General features: G+C 31.4%; 3 protein-coding genes and 1 long non-coding RNA gene across 5 annotated transcripts; 1 reads left to right on the top strand and 3 right to left on the bottom strand.

Moving 5' to 3' along the window:
* Positions 1 to 2,612: 2,612 nt before the first annotated feature.
* On the top strand, positions 2,613 to 3,368 carry LOC121215900 (uncharacterized). The gene is made up of 2 exons (XR_005911877.1): positions 2,613 to 2,775; positions 3,071 to 3,368. It is a non-coding gene; the product is annotated as an uncharacterized lncRNA (long non-coding RNA).
* A 1,380-nt stretch (positions 3,369 to 4,748) lies between these two features.
* Positions 4,749 to 7,459, bottom strand: LOC107899545 (protein SCO1 homolog 1, mitochondrial). The gene is made up of 7 exons (XM_016825294.2): positions 7,215 to 7,459; positions 6,934 to 7,122; positions 6,726 to 6,816; positions 6,080 to 6,292; positions 5,766 to 5,855; positions 5,528 to 5,660; positions 4,749 to 5,130 (listed from the first exon to the last, which is right to left on the bottom strand). Exons 1-7 carry the CDS (start codon positions 7,365 to 7,367, stop codon positions 5,022 to 5,024), a joined length of 978 nt encoding a protein of 325 aa, XP_016680783.1. The 5' UTR covers positions 7,368 to 7,459; the 3' UTR covers positions 4,749 to 5,021.
* Positions 7,460 to 9,708: 2,249 nt separating this feature from the next.
* Positions 9,709 to 11,602, bottom strand: LOC107948945 (uncharacterized). Its single transcript, XM_016883617.2, has 5 exons — positions 11,365 to 11,602; positions 11,109 to 11,204; positions 10,271 to 10,332; positions 10,082 to 10,140; positions 9,709 to 9,994 (listed from the first exon to the last, which is right to left on the bottom strand). The coding sequence occupies exons 2-5, from the start codon at positions 11,186 to 11,188 to the stop codon at positions 9,983 to 9,985; spliced, it is 213 nt and encodes a 70-aa protein (XP_016739106.1). The 5' UTR covers positions 11,189 to 11,204; positions 11,365 to 11,602; the 3' UTR covers positions 9,709 to 9,982.
* Positions 11,603 to 14,652: 3,050 nt separating this feature from the next.
* LOC121215899 (protein trichome birefringence-like 3) lies at positions 14,653 to 19,135 on the bottom strand. 2 transcript variants are annotated; one of them, XM_041090749.1, is made up of 6 exons: positions 18,809 to 19,135; positions 18,490 to 18,712; positions 18,206 to 18,377; positions 16,107 to 16,303; positions 15,870 to 16,028; positions 14,653 to 15,075 (listed from the first exon to the last, which is right to left on the bottom strand). In XM_041090749.1, the coding sequence occupies exons 1-6, from the start codon at positions 18,975 to 18,977 to the stop codon at positions 14,742 to 14,744; spliced, it is 1,254 nt and encodes a 417-aa protein (XP_040946683.1). In that variant the 5' UTR covers positions 18,978 to 19,135; the 3' UTR covers positions 14,653 to 14,741. The 2 variants fall into 2 exon arrangements, with proteins under 2 accessions (XP_040946683.1, XP_040946682.1); XM_041090748.1 differs by having other exon boundaries at positions 18,490 to 18,727; positions 18,809 to 19,134.
* Positions 19,136 to 20,306: the final 1,171 nt, after the last annotated feature.

The following is a 20,306-nucleotide window of genomic DNA, read 5'->3' as shown; positions in this document are numbered from 1 at the left end:
GAATTCCAAAATTGGGCTAAGGCACGGAACAAGCGCTTATCCACCTTTACGTCAAGCAAGTAAGCTAGGTCTCCATAGCTAGAGTAGAAGAGCTGTTTAATCTCATCATTCCACTGATCCCAAATTTCCTTTAGTTCCTGTAGGTTATTCTGAGTCACACTAACACGAGTGAAGTCCCACAACTCTGACACGTATCCTTCGGCCAAACTATCACCTTTCTCATGCTGTGTTGTCTCAGACCAAGTTTGGACAGCCGCATTATCTTCCACCTTATCAAGAAACCCTTTTTCCATGATAAGCTTTCTGTCTAGCAACCAAATTTGAACTAACGCCCTTTTAGGATGAAATGTTATGCTATCATGATGTCATGCAAATAACACAAAAGAAACCCAAGTCAGTATCACATATAAAGATATAAACAAACATAAAATAGCAAGAAACACCTAAACAGGAATCCCCTAGGGTTTTGGGATAGCTCTACCTAGGTTAAGTTCCTAAAGCTCACTATATGAGGTTTAGTTTCTAGAGTAAGGGTACCCGAACCAGCAGATTCCTCGATCCTCACCCATTATAGGCTCATATGGAACGAGTTTAGTTCAGGGGGACACATTTCCCTATGGCTACACGGAGATGAAAATCTCACGAAGACATAGGTACGGATGTATCCCGGAAGCGGTCCACTACCCTGCACGAAGGTGAAAACCTCACGAAGGACTAGTTTCTCGCTCCCACTTAAAAGGGTAAAATGCAAAATGCAAATGCAAAGTTGTCAACTTTCCAAGATGAAAAATCAATGAATGCGAAGGGAACTCATGATTTTTAAAAAACTTTTGATTTTCGACACAAAGACAAATATAATCAATTTATAGCTCGACTCTCTAAAGGTCCCCAGCGGAGTCGCCAAGCTGTCGAAACCGTTTTTTTTTGAAAACAAAAAATTTAGTTATCGACTTTTAAAAATAAAACTGGAGTCGCCACCGATCCTTTATTAAGGTGTGACCGGCCCACCTTAAAATTTATTTTGGTCTGCGAATTTTGAAAACAGGTTCGGGAGTCAGTTACGCACGAGGAAGGGTTAGCACCCTCGTAGCGCCCAAAATCGGTACCAAATTGACTATTTAATGTCTTAGTGTCGAAAGTTAAAAAAGATTTTAAAATAAGTTTGGATGATGAAATTTGCAAAAGGATAACCAATTGTTCAAGTCATGTAAAGAAATCGAGTCCCAATACGTTAGGGTACAATTCCTCATAATCCCCGAACTTTGGATATCTCTCTTATTTTATGAAAATCTTCATTTCGAGAAAGTAACATGCTACACCCAATACGTTAGGGCACAACAAATTAAGTTTCCAAAAATGATTTTTATGCATTTTGAATAAAAACTATTCTCGGTCATTTAGGATTGACGAAGAAAATCGGAACCCAATACGTTAGGGCTCAATTTCCCTCGAAAATCCCAAACTTCCAAAAATGCTTTTATTCAAAAAAAAACCTTTAAATCAAGAAAATAACTTTGATGAAGGGTAAAAACTAAAATATATTTTCAAAAAGGGGTATATTAAAAAGGCAATGTCCAATATGATTCGAATACTCTGATTTAAATTACATGTACATGTATTTACAAAGTGTTAATGCATATACATTTACATGTATACAAAAAACATAACCATAAAATATATGTAAAATCTACATGAAAATAAAAGTGTAAGCATAATATATTAGAAATTATAAAAATATGGATATGTATATATGTGTACAATGATAATATAGATAAAAGAGTATATAAAATGTTTTAAAAGAACTCAAAAAGGTACCACATAAAAAATGTATATATATATCTATTATAAAAATGTATATTTTGAATTGTAAAGTATGGGAAACATGTGGATTTTAAAGTGCATGCATATCTATACGTATATATATTATAAAATATGGAAAACATAACAATACTATAAAATATAAATGTATATACATATATATAAACTATAAAATGAATTAAAGATATAATAATAACAGAATATGTGTATGTATATGAATTCAAAAAATGTTTAAGAATATATATATATGATAGTATGTGACATTATGCATGTATATATATAAGTATAACAAGAATAATAAGTAATATAATAATAATGATTAATAATGGTAGTAATAATAATAATAATAAAATGTCAAATAACATAAAAGAAAGTGAAAAACGATTAAGGATCAAATAGAAAAATCAATAAAATATAAGGGCCGAACTAAGAAATCGAGAAAGGATCAATCTGAAATGTGCGCCACAACAGGAGGACCCAAAAGGAAATATTCCCATTGATCCCACGGCGCCGTTTCAACGCAATCTGAAATCCTGGTCGATGGACCAAATTAAAACAGGCGCGAAATTTTGTGGCGAAATTGCAAAGGCGCGGAATACAGCATTTAAAATCAAAATAAAGGAGGAAGGACCAGACCCGCAAATATCCCTTCTGACGTCACAACGCGCGGATCCTCCCCTCCGGGTCGGGTCACCGTGCGGGTCAGGCATGGGAAAACGGCGCCGTTTTGAAGTTTTTATAAAACAAAATTTTTCTTCTTTAAAAAACATTCAGAACTGAAAAGGAAAAAAAAAACTAAAAAAAAAACTATTTTGGTGCTCTGCTAGGGTTTTATCCCTAGCATCCTCGCACCGCCGCCGCACTACGTCCTTTCCCTCCACAATTTCACCGAGAACGGTGATCGGAAAGGTGGTACGACGGGCTTTTAATCGCCCCTGAGCCAATTCGCCGACAAGGGTAAGCCAATCCCTTTTCCTTTTATTATTTAAAAAAAACAAATGAAATAATAAAAAAACAAAAAGTACGAAAAAATGGAACTCAATTTCACCTTGAATCAACAAAATCGATCTGTATTCTCAGTAATTTTATTCTATTTCCTGCGTATTCTCTCTGTGTTTTTTCTTTCAATTTTCCCCCCTTTTTACAGATTTTCAAAGGCTTTTATAGCCCGAAAAAGAAAAACTAAATCGCATCTATCTATTATTTTGCTGTTTTCTCTCTGTTGGACTCTTTGAGTTCGTTTTGTTTGCAGGTGTCGTGCGCGCGAACGGCGCACGTTGAGAGGCCAGCCCCGAGACGTGCGGCGCTTGGGACGTCTGCTGGAGACTGCTAGGGGCTTGCGGCGCTAAACATGAAGCTAGGGTTTGGGTGTTTTGGGGTTTGGTTTTAGTTGTTTGGGCTTAGGGTAGTTTTGGGCCGTGTAAAATGTAGGACTGTTTTTTAATTTTGCTTGGGCTTGGGTCGATTGGGCCCTATTACACTATGTTTGGTTGGTGTATTATTTTTTACTCATGTTTTCATATATAATTTAATTAGTTCAATTGGTAATATTTAGTAATTCCCATAATTTATTTTTAGCTAAGTGAAGACAAATTTTTCGCTTATTTTAGAGGTCTTGTTTTTTATAAGAGTTTTACTCACCTTTTTATTTTCAAGTTTAAACTAGTACTAACTATTCTTTATTTTATGTTTAACTATTGCAATATATATGCGATAAATAAACATTTTTCTTATGTTATTACACTAGTAACCAAACGAGGTATAAAAGTTAAAATGTGACAAGTTTAATGGAACAGAATATATATTTAACATTAAAAATGCACTTTATTGAAGTTGTTTTTAATATTTAATTTTTAAATGCATTTGATAATGATATTAAAATTTTAATTAATACAAAAATTTTCAGCAAAAACAATCTTTTGGTGTAATTGTTAAGTTAATTTTATTTTTTAAAAATCATATTTAGAATAAATTATTTTTAAAATAAAATATTTAATTTTTATCTGAAGATATTCAAAATAATATAAAATATTATATTTATAAGATTAAAATTACAAAATCAAGTCTATACTTATATGAAGCGGTGGTTAAAACTATTATTAAATTTATTTAACATAAATTCAAACTATATTACACACATCCCCCACCCAATATTGGATTAAAAGAAAATTACAAAATAACTTTAAAAATTTAAGGTTTACTTTTATAAACAATATAATTAGGGAAGCAATCCACTTCGACCGATTTGATATCCCTATTCATATGGTCTAAAAATGTATATATATTAATATTTATTTAATGGTTGAAAGTTTCACATAAAACAAATAATTAATTTTTTTAATTTAGGTTAAATTTCACATACACAATTTATATAAATGAAATATGATAGTTAAATCGTTAAAATATTAATCATACAAAAATATACGAATTTAATTTTTACACCAACACAAGTAAATCCCTCTCCATATAATTATATTCAATACTTAATTTTTACTAATATATCAAACAATTTTTAATATAATTTTTTCATTTGATCAAACATCACCGACCACACTAATCAATAATAAATTAACCTTTGTATTTTAAATTAGAAAATAAAACTAAATGTATCAAAAAAGAAAAGAAAAGAAATCTAAAATTATTAAATTATGAGAAAATATTGAAAATAAAAAGGAAATCAAGAAAATTACTACATACAAAATTGAAAGACGTGGAAAGAAAGCATAGTATTGAATGTTACAAATTACAATGAATATTGTTTAGTACAAATTCAGAAACTTACAAGAGACTTATAATTTGGATGAGAAATATATGTTTTCACTTAACACATAAAACAACTACATGAGTAGTATTTATAATTATCAAAATCTAACAAAACAAATCTAATATCATTGAAGGAGAAACTTTACAATTTGTAGAAGACTGGCAGGTTACTCCATGAACTTGTGGCAGGCAATGTTATGTGCACACATAAATATAATTTTGTATCAAAATCAATCTCATACATGCAAATAAGCATTTATTTTCAAGTACAATTGCAATCTATTGAGCTCAAGCTTTCCAGCATAAAATTCTTTAAACATAAATATAAATCATGTATTATTTTCAGGTGAAACTAAAGAAAAATTGTTAGTCTCCATGCCGAGGAATGGATAATCCAAATCCAACAAACCAGAACCTTATAGCTCAAAAAAGAACTATCTCTATTTTTTTCGTTGACTTATCTCTTTGATTACACCGTCGGTTAGTGAATTGACATCATTATTCTTCCCAAAAAACTTCACAAATTCCATATTTGGATCCATCAAGTACCTGCATATGCATGTCAGAGCAAGAATCAAGTCACAAATCACAGTCTTCCTACAAGCAGTGCATGAATGAAATGCCAGTGGCAGCCAATAAACTAATGTTGCAAGGTGCTGATAGGTTTAGGAACTTTATAGTGGTGGCACACATGCCCACATTTACTAACATCGATACCTTCAAGAGTGCCGAGAGTACCAGTCTTCACTAGGAAAAAAGTGAAAACCTTTTGTCATCGTATCTCCTAATTGAACAACTCTTGCCAGTAAACTACCATCTTTATTCTATTTTGAGGTCTGCTATTTTGTGTTCATCAATGTCAACATACACCAATGCCTATTACTATACAGATCTCAATTACCAGTCAACATCATCGCAGGTCAAATCAAACAAAGCTAGTACTTACATGACTATGGAATGATCAACAAGGTAATCTGAATCTTCCTCTGCCGTCTTCATATAATAAACTCGATATGCACGAGCAACTTTCTTTATCTCGTCCGGTGTACCAGTTAACCCTACTAATTTTGGATGAAACTCTGCAAAAGTGGAAAATTAATTACAGGTAAAAGTTTCGATGAACCAAATTATAGTTGCATAAGCAAATTGGCCAAAATACTTCGAAAAAAAATACTATGAAGTACCTTTCACATATTCGCGTACTTGCTCAATGGTATCTCTTTCAGGATCAACAGAGATAAATACGGGCACAATGTCTATTCCAGCCTTTTCCTCTAAGAAGTGAAAACACAAGAAGACACCAAATAGAAATTGAAGTTACTACAAATGGATCACTTGAGTTGTTTCTAGCCTGACAAATTCTTGTCTCATATTCTAGTTTCATGATAAATAAAGAATCACATTAGTTTCTTTGATGATTAGCAAGTTTTTAAGTAACTTAACAAACATACGATTCAAAATTTTATTTTCTGGCCAAATGAAACTATCAGCAACTTACTTATTTTGTCAATAGCAGCAGCTAGCTTTAGCAGCTCATCTGGGCAGATATCTGGACAGTGAGTGAAGCCAAAATATACCAAAGTCCACTTCCCCTTAAAGTCCTTCTCAGTAACACGTTTACCGTCATGATTTACAAGATTAAATGGACCCCCGATGGCTGCTTTTCCAGCAGATGGCCCTTCTTTCACAGCCTTGGAAGCATTACTAATTTCTGCAGTAGTAAAACTTGAAGTCTTCAACCAATACGAGCAGAAAAGAAAAAGTGATACGATACTAGTAATTAGTAATTGAAAATTGGAGACATTTCATTCATCGCCTAGCTGAACCATAAGAACTCTTTTCGGCCAAAGTTCAATTCATTTTGACAACACTGCTACTCTTAAATAAAGCCTTAAAAACACATTATGATGCCCAAACTTGCAAGTTACAACTTTTAAAAGACTATTTTGCATATTGTAGAACCATGGAACTATGACACTAACGATGCCCGCAGTCGCAAGTTATAACTTTTAAAGACTCAACTGTTTATTGTTATGCTCTCTTTCCCAGCAGTGCAAAACCTTTTAACACAACTTACAACTCACTCTCTTTCCCAGCAGTGCAAAACCTTGTAACACAACTTACAACTCACCATAGAAGTGTACCTTCAATATGTCTTTTCTTTAGATTGTCGTAGTAAAAAATAATACCGATTCCAGTGGCAAGCAGCAAAAGAAAACTCAACCATGAAACAGGCTGCAAATTCCAATCCAATCAAAACAAGATTCGAAACTTTTTAATCCAAAAAAAAGGGGAAGTTTCAGAAAGAGAACAAATTAAGAAGCCAAAAAAGGGGAATAAAAATTGAAGTACCCCGCCGCGAACAGGCTTGCCTTCACTACCACTGCTCTGTTGCGAACCTCCAGTGTTTTGGGTCTCTTCAGAATTGGTTTTCAATGACGAAGACGGTTTCTCTTGATTTTCGGTAGGAGTTGCGGTGGAATTAGATAAAAACCTTCCATAAATTCCCAAGGATTTGAATTCAGCTCCAACAGGAATAGCCTGTGAACCACCAAAAAAGAAAGATGAGAGATTGAAAAGATATTCTGGGTAATTTTCAAAAGGAGAAGAAAGAAATGAGGAGGGAAACGAACAGGTGGGAAGGAAGGGAGAGATGGAGCGCAAAGAGAGTGGGGGGTTGTGGTTGAAGATGGAATGGAGGATCTGAATTGGCTCAGACTGCGGGCATAAAGACACCGATTAAAGCTTCGTAAACGAGATGCGTTTCTCCAAATAGCAGTAGCCATGGGATCTTTCCAGTCTTCAACTTTTGCGTTTCGATAAACCCTACTGTACTATGAAAGGAACAGGGGGTTTTGCAAATAGCAATGGTTGGTAAAGGGAATTAGACACCATTTTATTTAGATCTCAATTCCACATTTGCTGCTGCATTGGGCTACTTTGGGAAGATTTGGAGTAGAATCCAAGCCCACAGCCTATGTCCAGAGCTTTAAAAATAATAAGACCTTGATTTATATTTTTATAAATTGATAGTTCTTGTTAGAAGGGTAAATTATATTAGTAACTATTTAATTATTTTTGGTTAATTATAAAAAATTATTAAAATTTTTTTTAATCAGCTGACCAACTGTGGCCACTTTTAAAATTGACATAATAATAATAATTTTAACCATCAACATTTATAAATTATAAATTATATAAATTTAATCTTGATTCTATAAAAAAAATTAACCCTCTACATTTACAACTTGTGCAATTTGATCACATTTTTTTACAATTTTGTTATTCTTTATGACATTGAGGGTTATTCTTAAAAAAATGAGAAAAAATAAAAATTATTATTATGAATTTTTAAGTGTTTTCATTTTTTTTAATATTTTCAACACTAATAAATTTACTTTTTAAACTTTTTAAGTAAAAAGGTCACAAAGAGCACTAAAATTACAAAAAACCAAAAAAACAAAAATACACAAGGTTTGAATGTTAAGTGTAAGACTTTTCAAAATCAAGATTAAATTTACACAATGTAAAAGTTTTAAAGGTTAAAGTTGTTTTATGGGAATTTTAAAACCTACCATCATTAGCACCAAAAAAGACAAATTAAATAATTAAGTGATAATTTTATACATTTTCATAATTGATTGACAAAAAAAATACCAATAGAGTAATTTAATTGTGTGGATTGATGAACGTGAAATCTACTAACATGAAATCAATTTTTTTTAAAAAAAAATTTATTATCTTTTTTAATAAAATCAATTCAACCAATCAATCCAACCGGTTTCTGCAAACATTAATTCAACCCAAACACGAAAATTTTAATTAAAGACCCAACTACAACCACGCCTTCGAACCTAATTTGCATCATCCCATACAATTGAATCAAGTCGAAACCCAAAACACAATAAAATTGAATTATTTTGTCTGAAAATCTCTTGGATGTCAATGGTGTTTACCAAAAATGTTTATAGGGAGAGATGAGGGTATTTTACCAAAATATTACAAAAACAATAAAAAAATTCTAAAATAATATAACTTTTTTATTATTTACCAAAATAATACAAAAAAAAAAAAATACTGAAGGCGGCACCTTTGATGCCTGTGGCAGATGCGGCACCAATTGTTCGTATTTTAACTATTTGTTCGTATTTTTTTCTCAAATTTTATTATTTTTAAAAAATATACTATTTTTTATTTTACATTATTTTAATGCATTATATTTGAAATGTATTAATTTACTGTGTTTTTAAATAAATTTTAAAAAAAACTCTTATTTCAACCCTATGTTCGTATTTTTTTTCCAAATTTTATTACTTTTAAAAAATATACTATTTTTTAATTTTACATTATTTTAGTACATTATATTTGAAATATATTAATTTATTATATTTTTTAAATAAATTAAAAAAATCCTTATTTCAACCCTTTGTTCGTATTTTTTTCCCAAATTTTGTTACTTTTAAAAAATATATTATTTTTTAATTTTATTATTTTACATTATTTTATTAGATTATGTTTGAAATGTATTAATTTAGTGTGTTTTTTATTGAAAGTAAGAAATACGAACATAAGGCCGAAATAAGGATTTTTTTTTAAATTTATTTAAAAAACACACTAAATTAATACATTTCAAATATAATGTACTAAAATAATATAAAATAAAAAAATAAAAAACTGAATATTTTTTAAAAGTAATAAAATCCGAAAAAAATACGAACAAAAGACCAAAATACGAACAATTGGTGCCGCCTCTGCCACAGGCACCAAAGGTGCCGCCTGTGGCAGGCCCTCCTTCAGTATGTTTTTTTTGGAACTGTTTTTTTTTTTGTATTATTTTGGTAAATAATAAAAAAGTTATATTATTTTGGATTTTTTTATTGTTTTTGTAATATTTTGGTAAAATACCCGAGAGATGATCATTGATGCTCACATATTTTGGCTACGATGAACAAACATCAACCAACACTGCAAGAGAAAGTTCATTTGACTTTGAACTTACCTTAAATCACAAGCCTCACATTTTAACCTCTTATTTCATCAATTTAACAACATCTGGAAAAGTATATAAACATCAAGATCGAATGAAACGAGCAAATGCCACTATCCAAAGTCACAACGAGTTCCATGTAACATAATACTACCACCAGCTTGTCAATATCACTCATTATAAATGGGATATATATATATGTATCATTGCATATTCAAAAAGAAAACTTCTCCTACATTATCCAATTGGAAGAGAATAAATCACCTTTGAAATACATGCAGCAGTACCATAACCAGTGGATTAGAGGTGCCAAATTACACCCCTCTATTTCAGAAAATGAATTCATATAGCAATACATAAGCTAGAGATTACCAAAACTACGAGAGGGTCAGAGCAGTCGTACGAATACGATCATTAGTTTTTAGACTGCAAGGAAAACAATATGTGGTTAGAAACAATAAAACATCCACCAAAGGTAAAGTTTTAATATCAAGTTAAATAATTACAGCCAACCTCCATGTTTTTCGAGATTTCTTTCATTTGTTCAGCAAGTTCTTGCCTCTTCTTCTCAGCTGCATGCACCAAAGCCAGCAATTAACATCAGCAAGGTCTTTTGTTGGCTTTTTGTAGGATAATAGCAGGTTAAATTCACACACAGAATGTAGAAAAAGATCATAGTAACAGGACGAGACATGCACATACCCATACTGGAGATATCTTCTATCCTCTTTGATGTCCTCACAGCAAATCTTTGGAATGCAGGACTGAAAAATAAAAAACATGAAAAACCAAAGAAAAAAAAAGAAACAAAGGTTGGTCCTCGAAGAAATCATAGAGCAACGATTAATGTAAGCAAACAGACAATCAATGAAAGTAGAAGGAAAAAGAACTCAGATTTCCTAAAACTATGAGAAAACTTTCCACCGGCTATTAAAGATCAAACTTCAATGTTCAATTATTTATTTTGTTCATATGAAAATTTTCACCCCCCCCCAAGAATCCAGTTCTAGATATTTTACACTGGAGATAACATATGCCTAACATTAACAACTCTATCGAAGCAAACCAAATTTCGGAATCCTTTTCCCAGATGATTCACAAACTTAAAAAACAAAATTTCGTCTCAAGCATTTGAAAAGATATACTAAACAAAAAGTCAATATCATTTCGAATAAATTTGTCCCAAAAAGGGAAAGGGGGGCTGATTTTGAGGTAAAAATCTTCTCAAACCTCCTTAATCCATGGTGCAAGGCATGTTGCACTATCGATGTGTGTGTGTATATATATATATATGGAGATTTGAGAATTGAGGCACTTTTGCTTCAAGTGAACGAACTGATGGGAAACAGAGCAGTCCCAGCAGCCAGAGAAAGAAGCTTCCATAAATAGTTAACAAACAACAAGCTATTTCAAGTCTTTAGAATTACACGAACAAATATTCAACCTTTCTGATCTCGAGAAAAAATTTTGATTTTTTTTCTTATTCTATAAAAAAAATCAATGGAAAATAATGAAAAATAAACCAGAGAAAAAAAGGCACCTGTTTGCAAGTCTGTCAACGACAAGCTCATTGACGACATAAGATATAACTCTGTGCATGAAATTTCCTCCTCCAGCCATGATCAGTTTCCAAAATCTGATAAAAAAATTAAAATTAGAACAAATATCAGATAAACAAGCCCGAAGTCAAATAAACCCTAATATTTTTGTTAGACAACAAAACAATCATTATGTAATTATATAAAAGATTTAAAAAAATTAACGCTAGGAATTATGATGATTAAGAGAAGTTTTACCTGGCAAATGAAAACGACGAAGACGATGGAGCAGGCTCCTTTGTTTCTCGAAGCTACCTGATCTCTTCTAAGGAGGCTTGAGTTTCGTTTATATCAGGCGCAGGCAGGACAGCGCGAGTGTCCTTGTGAGTTGTGGGGTTGAAGCTGGGTCAGGGCTCAGGGGCTTTGATGGATCATGGCGATTAACAGGCCAGAAAACTTTGTTGTTGTCTAAACGAAAAGTTTAGCTCCTTGGGCCTTTCCAATTCTTTTTCTTTGTCTTGTTGGATTTATAGAATTCTATTTTCAACAATCAAGAAATTTTATATATTCTTTTACAAGGGAAATGACTTGTTTGATACATATTCCCGGATACGCAACTCCTCCATTTCAAGCGAGGTCACTTATACATAAATTTACCCTCATTCATCTTTTAAAAAATAATAATGTCTCATGTCATATCAACCTTAAAAGTCAATCTATATGTTAGTCATATTACATCAAATCTAAATGAGATACCCATAATTTTGTCAATTGAGTCTTAGTTCGATTGGCATTGGTATTGTTGTAAATACAAGAGGTCATGAGTTTAAATACGTTGAAGCGCATTATCCTCCTATTTAAGGGTTGGTGAGGGGCTATGAGTAGTTTTGGGCATTGCATCAAAAAGAACAGATATGATAACAACGTTAATGAAATTAATGTTAAAAAAAAAGATATCCATAATCTTAAAATTAGACTTGTAAGCTAAAGTGATCATTTGTGAAAGACCCACATTAAATCTTCAAACCTATATAAATAAAGCCTTACTACCAATGCCTTATAAGGCCAGGATACTAACAATATTTTACCTATAACCACTTGGTCAACCTAGTCATCACGAGGGATATTTGTACAACACCACCCATCTAGCCTACCAATAGTATCACTAGCAAAGCTGCATGCAACCTCAGCCTTAGTACTACCATACCTACCCAAATCAATATGATCCTCAAGTTGCAACTTGCTAATAGCCCCCTACCCCTATTTTCGCTAACTGACCATTCCTCCGTCCAAAATAATATGAATGCGAGCCAACAATATACAAAACTACTGAAGCAACTCAAGCTCCTTCAAGAATAGTTCCAATGACATCAAGGAACATTGCAATAAAATGCCCAGGTCATACAAGAATTCGAGACATGTAAAGGCCATTAGCAAAAAGATACTAAAGGGCAAGATAATGACGAATTGGGGAGGTCCCTATAAAGTCGTAAAAAAGGCTAGCTGTGAAGCATATCAATTGGTACGATTAAATAGTAAGTTCATCCCAAGAATGCGTAGATTATGTAGTAACACCATCCCAACTAATCTTAATATGTGAATAGAAGGTGTAGAGATTCCCTATTTGTGATTTGTGTCATATGGTGGAGGAAACTGTGGAGCATCTAATGATATGGTGTCAATAGGTGGGGATGATATGGTTTGAAGCATGTTATGATATTCATGTTGATGGGCAAGTGATCAATTTTGTATTAATTCAGTCATAAAAATATGATAGGTCTTGCCTATAAATTTAGGCAATAAATGTCGTTTCAAATTTGACAGAGTACATATAAAACAAGCGTATACATGAACAACTTTGATCGACATTTTTGAAAAATATACTATGCCTATAAATTTAGGACAGTTGTTTTTGTTTTTTTAGATAAATTACACCAATAATCACTCAACTTTAGGGTAGCTAATAAAACAATCACTTTAGTTTCAGTTCAGTCACTCAACTTTTAAAAAATAACAAAATAGTCATTTTAACCATTTTCCGTTACAAACGTAATGGAAAAGTGGCATGGCATCCTACTATGTAAACGACCCCACATTAAAACCCTAGCAGCAGCAGCAGAAGAAGAAGAAGAAGAAGAAGAAGAAGAAGAAGAAGAAGAAGAAGAAGAAAAAGAAGAAGAAGAAGAAGAATAAGAAGAAGAAGAAGAAGAAGGAAAATGATTAGGAGAAGAGAAAAAAAATTGAGATTCGTGACTAAGTCAGGAATCGAGAAAAGAAAAAAAAGGTCGTGGATCGTGGTGACGGCAATGAGGCAAGCTTCACAAAGAACAATTCTGGTAACGAGAACGGTCGAGAGCTTTTCTTGCCGTATCCAGCCAAATGCACCATCTAATCTCTTCTCAAGTCATCTCTATTTTTTCTTCTTATTCTTCTTCTTCTTTGTACCAAATACTTTGGACTTAGAATCTGCCATGGTTTAGGGATAAAACGGTGCGATTGTTGCTATTTCCATTTTCTTTTTCTGTATGGGATTTTTGTTTTCTTTATTACCTTTTGTCTTAAATCTTTTTTTATCAGTTTACTACCATGGAGATGTTTGTTAAGTATCTGATTATGAGTGTTTTGTTGAGTACATATGGTTTGTATTGAAACGGAAACTCATTTGTCAGTTAATGGATCTTGTTGGTTATACCCATGTGAGGTTTAAACCTACAGTAGTTAATGGATGATGATGATGTTTAATGTTAACCATCATGAAAACTGTATTTTTTTTAAAGTTGAGCATATCTGTGATAGTGAAGAAGAAGAAGTAGCATATCACTATATTTGAAAACAGAGATTGTTGGGGTGGAGAAGAAAAAGCATAAACATATTGGGCCATTTAGTAAAAAATAAAAATATTGGGCCATTTATTAAAAAATGGAAAAAGAAGGACACAAAAAAAAAATCACTCAACTTTGCCTCATCCAACGTGGCAAGTTAACTAGCCACGTTAGTGGTCCCGTTAAGACAATGACGAAAAAAGTTAATGGGTGACTGATTTGTCACTTTTCGATAACGTTAGTAATTGTTTTGTTATTTTTCGAAAGTTGAGTTACTGAATTGAAACTAAAGTGACTGTTTTGTCAGTTACTTCAAAATTGAATGACTGTTAATGTAATTTACCTTTTTTTTCTCTTTTTTTTTTCTTTTTAACATTTCATACCTATGTTATCCATGAAATAAGTACATATATATTTACAATTTGAACAATGTGTTTTAAATATTGTACGCAACATATTTGAATCACATTTAAAGCCTAAATTGATAAATAAGTTCATTGAAGGAGTTGATTGATACAATATTAATACTTAAAGGATATTAGAAGTCTTTGAAATTTGGGACCAATTTAGAAACTATGGTTCGATGATATTCAGCGATAACAACCCAGAATTCGAAGAAATCATGATTAAAGAAAATGAAATGATTCAGCTGTTGTTTCTTGTAATTTGATAGGAAACAACATCTTGTATGCACAAAATTTGGTTAAGAGTAAAACTTGCAATATACAAATGAAAAGAACTTTGAATTAACGCATAACAAGCAGATTAATTCCCTTCTCGGTTTCTGTGGAGTGAAAAAATGAAAATAAAAATCTACAAATGTGCTAAAAATATTTGATTCCAAGTATCGGGAACACCAGGCAAGCACCAATGGATGCAATCGGCATGACGGCCTGGATCTGCTTTTTCCTCGTCGTTCAAAAGCCGTCCCCCAGTTTCGGTATAAATGGATGAATGTGCATCGATCCTGTACTCTGAAAGCTGCGTAATGTTAAGAACCGAGACGGGGACTTTCATTTTGTTGATCACACCAGCCACCACGCTCATCATATCCTTGTTGGAACCGCTTCCCCAGAATTTCTTCTTCATCACTGGCTTCGTTTCGTTGAAGCATTTAAGCCCATCTTCCCTGCCCCAGTCTTTGCTCCTGCACAATAAAAGCATTCATGCCCATGGTTATATTTGGCAAAAAAATACACAGTGTTGAGAAAATTTCAAATTCTGATTTTGGTCCCTCTACTATGTTCAATTTTGAAATTAGTTCATGTATTTTAATTTGATATTCTACTTATAGAATCTCATTAGTTAGTCATTAATTATTTCAGTTAAAATGCCAATTTGATTTTTTTTAAAATATCAATTCTAACTTATCAAGTTGACATGATTTTTTCTAGAAAGGTGTTTTTAAATATATATATATATATTCAGTCCATCTTTTTTGTCCCAGTCTTTGCTTCTGCACATTTGGTAAAAATAGGTAATATTAGAAAAGTTAAATTTTAATTTTGGTCCTTTTACTTTATTCAAATATTAGAATTTAATCTATATACTTTAATTAGATATAATTTATTCCCTCTACTTTTATAATATCATTGGTTAATCTAAATAGTTAACATTATTAACTATTTTGGCTAAAATGATGACATGAATTTTTTTTCTTAAAAACATTACTTTCAACTCATCATTCTAACATAATTCATTTTCTTATTAGAATGATGTTTTTAAGAAAAATTCATGTCAATACTCAATATTTTAACCAAAATAGCAAATGCTATTAACTATTTACGTTAACTAATAACATTATAAGAGTAGAGAAAATCAAATGATGTCAAATTAAAAGACATTGACCAAATTACAAATTTGAACATAGTAGAGAGATCAAAACCGCAATTTAACCTTAAAAAAGCAAGATTAGAAAGAGAAGAAGGAGAAGAAGCAGACTTGGAATGTATAGAGGACATAGTAGTGAAGAAAACACGTGTCTTGTTGGGATTGATGGTAGAATCGATCCAGTTAGCCCATGTCTTCAAACCGATTTTGTAGGCAACCGGTGTATCCAGCTGTGCATAACCTTCTTCACCATTTGCGAACGAACCCCATCTGTTCATGTAATGTTCAAATCAGAAGCTTAAACGCAGAAAGAAATTATTTGGAATGGAGAGAGGAGAAGTTACATACAGTGTTTTGAGGCGAAGGCCAATCATCCACCAAACGTAAGTATTGAAGGCAAGGATATCAGCTCCTTCCCAGTTTTTTGACTGCTTGGAAACTGAGTCAACTTTTATGATTCTCTTCTTCGGTTCTAAGATATTCACCTCCGTATTGGATTCAACTAGAAATGGAGCCCAATAAAACTCTATACTTGCATTATATTCCTGCCAAAGGTCAGTGTTAGCTTTTATGTTATTTTCTGAATTCTGGTATACCTTCTCTTTAAAGGAATGGAATTAGGAACAACTCTGTTGATCAAATCATGATTTGACTATGGCTACCATTAGTTAATATTTTTTAATAATTTATTTAAACAAATAATAATTAATTTCAAATTTAAAAAACCATTAATTTAAGTAATTAATTATGTACTTTTCCTTAAAAATTGATTATTATTTATTATATAAAGTATTTATTAATTTAAGCGTCAGGTGACAAGTGTCCTATAAGGTATAATAAAATATTAAAAAATATATATTTTATGAAAAGAGACCTTTGTCAATTTTTAAAAAAAATTATTTGTGAAATAAAAAAAAAGGTACATCGGTGTACCAAATGCTCACTCATAATATTATTAATATATTATGATTTTTTAACAATAATCATTTAGGATTCATGTGTGAATCATTTTAAATAAATTATTTAAAGTAAAAAGGTAAAATAATTTTTTCAAGCAAAACTATAATAGAATAAATTTAAATTTATTGAAAGTTACGAACAAATTATGTATAGGTTAAAAATATTACCATTAATAATATATTCTATTAATTGCTTAAATTAATTTTATGATAATTTATCAAAACTGATCATTTTAAATACATTGTTATTTAAATTTGAAAAAAAAGCTTATTTAATTTATAGCAATTTTTGTGGCCAATTTTTTTTTTGAAGAATTTATATTAGATTTGTAATTTTGCTTGTGGGTTTAAAAAGCTTAAGCGACAATTAGGATAATAACCTAAAAGCAAATAAATAAAATTTTGCAAATAAATTGAATATGGATTTCAATGTATTTGAAAGTAGATGTAGGAACAAGATCATCTAAATACTTGATTTAAAATAAAAATTAATACTTTTAATTCTAGGAATCTAGCTCATTTGCAATTAATTTTAAATTTTAAATTTAATTGGTATCATTTTTATTGGATTTTTTTTCAATTTTAAATATGCGGCGTTTTAATATTCAAAGGTTTGATTTAAAAATTAAAATTTAATTGATAACTCATATTCAACTTTATAGACACGGATTAATAATGTTATCAATTTTAATTTAATTTTTAAATCAAACAAGTAGATGATGAAATTTTTAAAATCAAAAGCGAGTGAGAGGGACTAAATTCCAGAAGTTAAAGATGTACAGGGACATAGGGATAATTAGACCCTTTTTCTCCCTTACTTTCTCATCCACCCAAATGAGAAAAAAAAAACTCAACTGCTAACGTGTCAGCATTCAAAAGCCTAACTTCTACACTACTCTATGTATTCCAATATGTAGTTATAGATGATAGTTCACAATCACCAACATGATTAATTGCAGTGAAAAATAACTATTCTCATAATCATAATTTTACATTTTAAATGTCATAAAATATTTTGAGTTAACAAAAATTTTAACCTTACTAAAGTATAGAATTAAATTATGTAAAATAAAATAGTTAAAATATGTTTTTACTTTTCAAAATTTATATTTTAATTCCTATATTTTTTATTTTCAATAATTTAGTACATGTATTTTTTAAAATTTAAAATTTAGATCCAACTATTATCTTTATAAAATTTGTTAGTTTGACATTTTGAAATAAATAAAAAAAATTATTTGGTAGCCATGTAATTATAAAGATAACATTGTAATGAACTTAAATTTAAAAGAAAAAATTAATAGTGTTAACAGTTGGACCTAAATTTTGAAATATGAAAAATAAAGAGACTAAAATCTTGAAAATGAAAGTACACAAGGATTAAATTCAAAATATTCAAAGAAAACAGGGACTGTTTTTAACCAATTAAAATGTAAAAAAATATAATGGAATTTGACCAAATCTTTCAAATGGTAGAGGGGTAAGTACCTTGGCTTTGAAGACATTACGAATTTTGCCTCGTTTCATAGACTTCTTTTGTGGAGGAATAGTCCATTCTATCATACAAACGAAAGATTCCCATTGACTCCTTTGCAGGGAATCCCCTGCAAACACCAACCTCTTCCCTCTAAGCTTTTCAAGTGCAACTTCTGGATCAAATCTACACATGAAATGAAACATTAGAAGGAATAAAACCGGTTAATTCATTAGACGTCCTCAAATTATGATTCAAATTCTAAAATCATCGTAAGTTCTAAATGTATGTTTGTTACCTAGGCAAGTAGCAGTCGTCTGGCTGCCATTCCCAATGACGGTAATCAAGATCAAGCCGACCATTTTTGACACAAGAAAATTGCCTGTCCACGTACGGACAACTCCTGTCTGTGTACAGAGGCTTGATGGAACGGTTGAACACCCACTTCCCACGAGTTATATCACATTCCTCAGGGTCAAACTCGAACCTATCGTCTAGTTCGGGGTTTTCTAGGTTCTTCTCTGCTGTTTCATCCTCTGTTAGACAACGACATCATAACAATAAAATCCTCGTACAAAGAAATTCAATCATAAAACAAACCCTGTTGAATCACTTACTAGCTTTAACAACAGCACTTGTTCTTCTAGCACAGGATTTAGATTTGAGAAAAGAACTTGAAGAGAGAAAACTGAGTCTTTCAGTATATAAGAGAGCAAGGAAAGCAAAACCGCAGAGTGTAACAGTGATGATTGAAAGGGGTAGCTTTCCTCTGTAACCTTTCATCATAATGGTTGAAGGAGATGCTACAAAGAGGCGCTGAGGCAGAGCTGAGAAATATTAAAACCCAAAAGCCAAAACAGTGTGATAAAAGGCATCAGAGAGCTCAGCTGGTGCAACAGAATGATGACCACCTTTGTGTTTTGAGTAGGAGTAAAGCTAAAGCTATGGTTTGTGGGATTTTTGACATATATATATTGGTTTAGCATAATGTGATGGAAGGTAGAGAGTAAGTTGAAAGGCTAACATCCTTGTCTAATCTTCTTCCTTTTCGTGGAAGCTAAATTTATACCTTTAAACGTTTTAATTAGGTGAAGTAAATGATGTATTTTTTCGTAACAGGCTTTCTTTTCAATTCTTTGTGTTCCTATCGCTGCTGAGTATGGTATCAGTTTTTTGTCTTCATTTAGTAGCAGGAGAAAAGCTGATGTCGACTAACGTACTTGCAGTATCTTTTACGGTCCCCATGTGTGTGTACGCAAGGGCGACGGCAAGAAGAAATTTTTGGCACCCGTTATAATTCATTTCATGAATATTCTTTTAAAAAAGTATTTTTAAATAAAAATTTACCCACATTTTAGATGTGAAATCATCTAATATATATCGTAAATAAATAAAATAAAAAGTAGATACATTTTATAATAAAGTGTACCATAACATATACATAAATGCCATTAATAAGAGGAGGGTGACTCATTCCATATTATAATGTACCATAGAGTACATGAATCTCATAAAGCATTCAAAGAGCATTTTCTTTGTATATTAAGTCATCCACAACATGCAAGGTGTATGTATTGCAACAATTCTCCCCTTGGATGGCTATTCCTTATAAATATGCTTTCTTAAAACTTTGTAAAAAAAATGAGATAAAAATTTAGTGAAGGAAAAAAAGTAAAAATATTAATAAGAAACCTCCCATCAAATGTAACCAATTATATAATATTTTTAAGATGACACATTCAAGAGCAAATTTAGATTTTGTTTGGGGGAATTTAGTTGTATATTTTTATAAGAGCTAAAATGTAATTTTACCATTTTAATAGTTTATATCTTTATAATTGTTTAAAGGACTTGTAAAATCGAGAGAGAGAGAGAAGGGAAAAGTAGAAAAATAGTGGTTGTTTGTGATGTTGTTACAATTAAGGGTGAGCATTCGATCGAATCGAATCGAAAATTTTTGAGTTAATCGAGTTTTCGAATCTCATTTTATCATCCTAACTTTATTTGAAGTTTTCTCGAATTGAGTCGAGTGAGATGGAATTCGAATCGAATCGAATCGAATCGAATATATTTGTTCGAGTTAAATTTTAAAAATTAATTTTGGGCCCTTGTAAC

The sequence above is a fragment of the Gossypium hirsutum genome, chromosome D04 (assembly GCF_007990345.1).
Source record: "Gossypium hirsutum isolate 1008001.06 chromosome D04, Gossypium_hirsutum_v2.1, whole genome shotgun sequence".
In the NCBI taxonomy this organism is placed as follows: domain Eukaryota; kingdom Viridiplantae; phylum Streptophyta; class Magnoliopsida; order Malvales; family Malvaceae; genus Gossypium; species Gossypium hirsutum.
This window is presented reverse-complemented; position numbering and strand designations above follow the sequence as displayed.

What these genes read in the sequence shown, in the direction of transcription:
- LOC107899545 (XM_016825294.2), bottom strand. Translation starts at nt 7,367, where the DNA reads ATGGCTACTGCTATTTGGAGAAACGCATCTCGTTTACGAAGCTTTAAT. An exon ending in CTCTCCCTTCCTTCCCACCT is followed by an intron (nt 7,123 to 7,214) that starts GTTCGTTTCCCT and finishes GGTGGTTCACAG; the next exon opens with GCTATTCCTGTTGGAGCTGA. An exon ending in AAAGAAAAGACATATTGAAG is followed by an intron (nt 6,293 to 6,725) that starts GTACACTTCTAT and finishes TTACTACTGCAG; the next exon opens with AAATTAGTAATGCTTCCAAG.
- LOC107948945 (XM_016883617.2), bottom strand. Translation starts at nt 11,188, where the DNA reads ATGGCTGGAGGAGGAAATTTCATGCACAGAGTTATATCTTATGTCGTC. An exon ending in GTTGACAGACTTGCAAACAG is followed by an intron (nt 10,333 to 11,108) that starts GTGCCTTTTTTT and finishes TTTATTTTTCAG; the next exon opens with TCCTGCATTCCAAAGATTTG. An exon ending in AGAAGATATCTCCAGTATGG is followed by an intron (nt 10,141 to 10,270) that starts GTATGTGCATGT and finishes TGGTGCATGCAG; the next exon opens with CTGAGAAGAAGAGGCAAGAA.
- LOC121215899 (XM_041090748.1), bottom strand. Translation starts at nt 18,977, where the DNA reads ATGATGAAAGGTTACAGAGGAAAGCTACCCCTTTCAATCATCACTGTT. An exon ending in GGCCTTCGCCTCAAAACACT is followed by an intron (nt 16,029 to 16,106) that starts GTATGTAACTTC and finishes TTACATGAACAG; the next exon opens with ATGGGGTTCGTTCGCAAATG. An exon ending in ATGTCCTCTATACATTCCAA is followed by an intron (nt 15,076 to 15,869) that starts GTCTGCTTCTTC and finishes TTTATTGTGCAG; the next exon opens with GAGCAAAGACTGGGGCAGGG.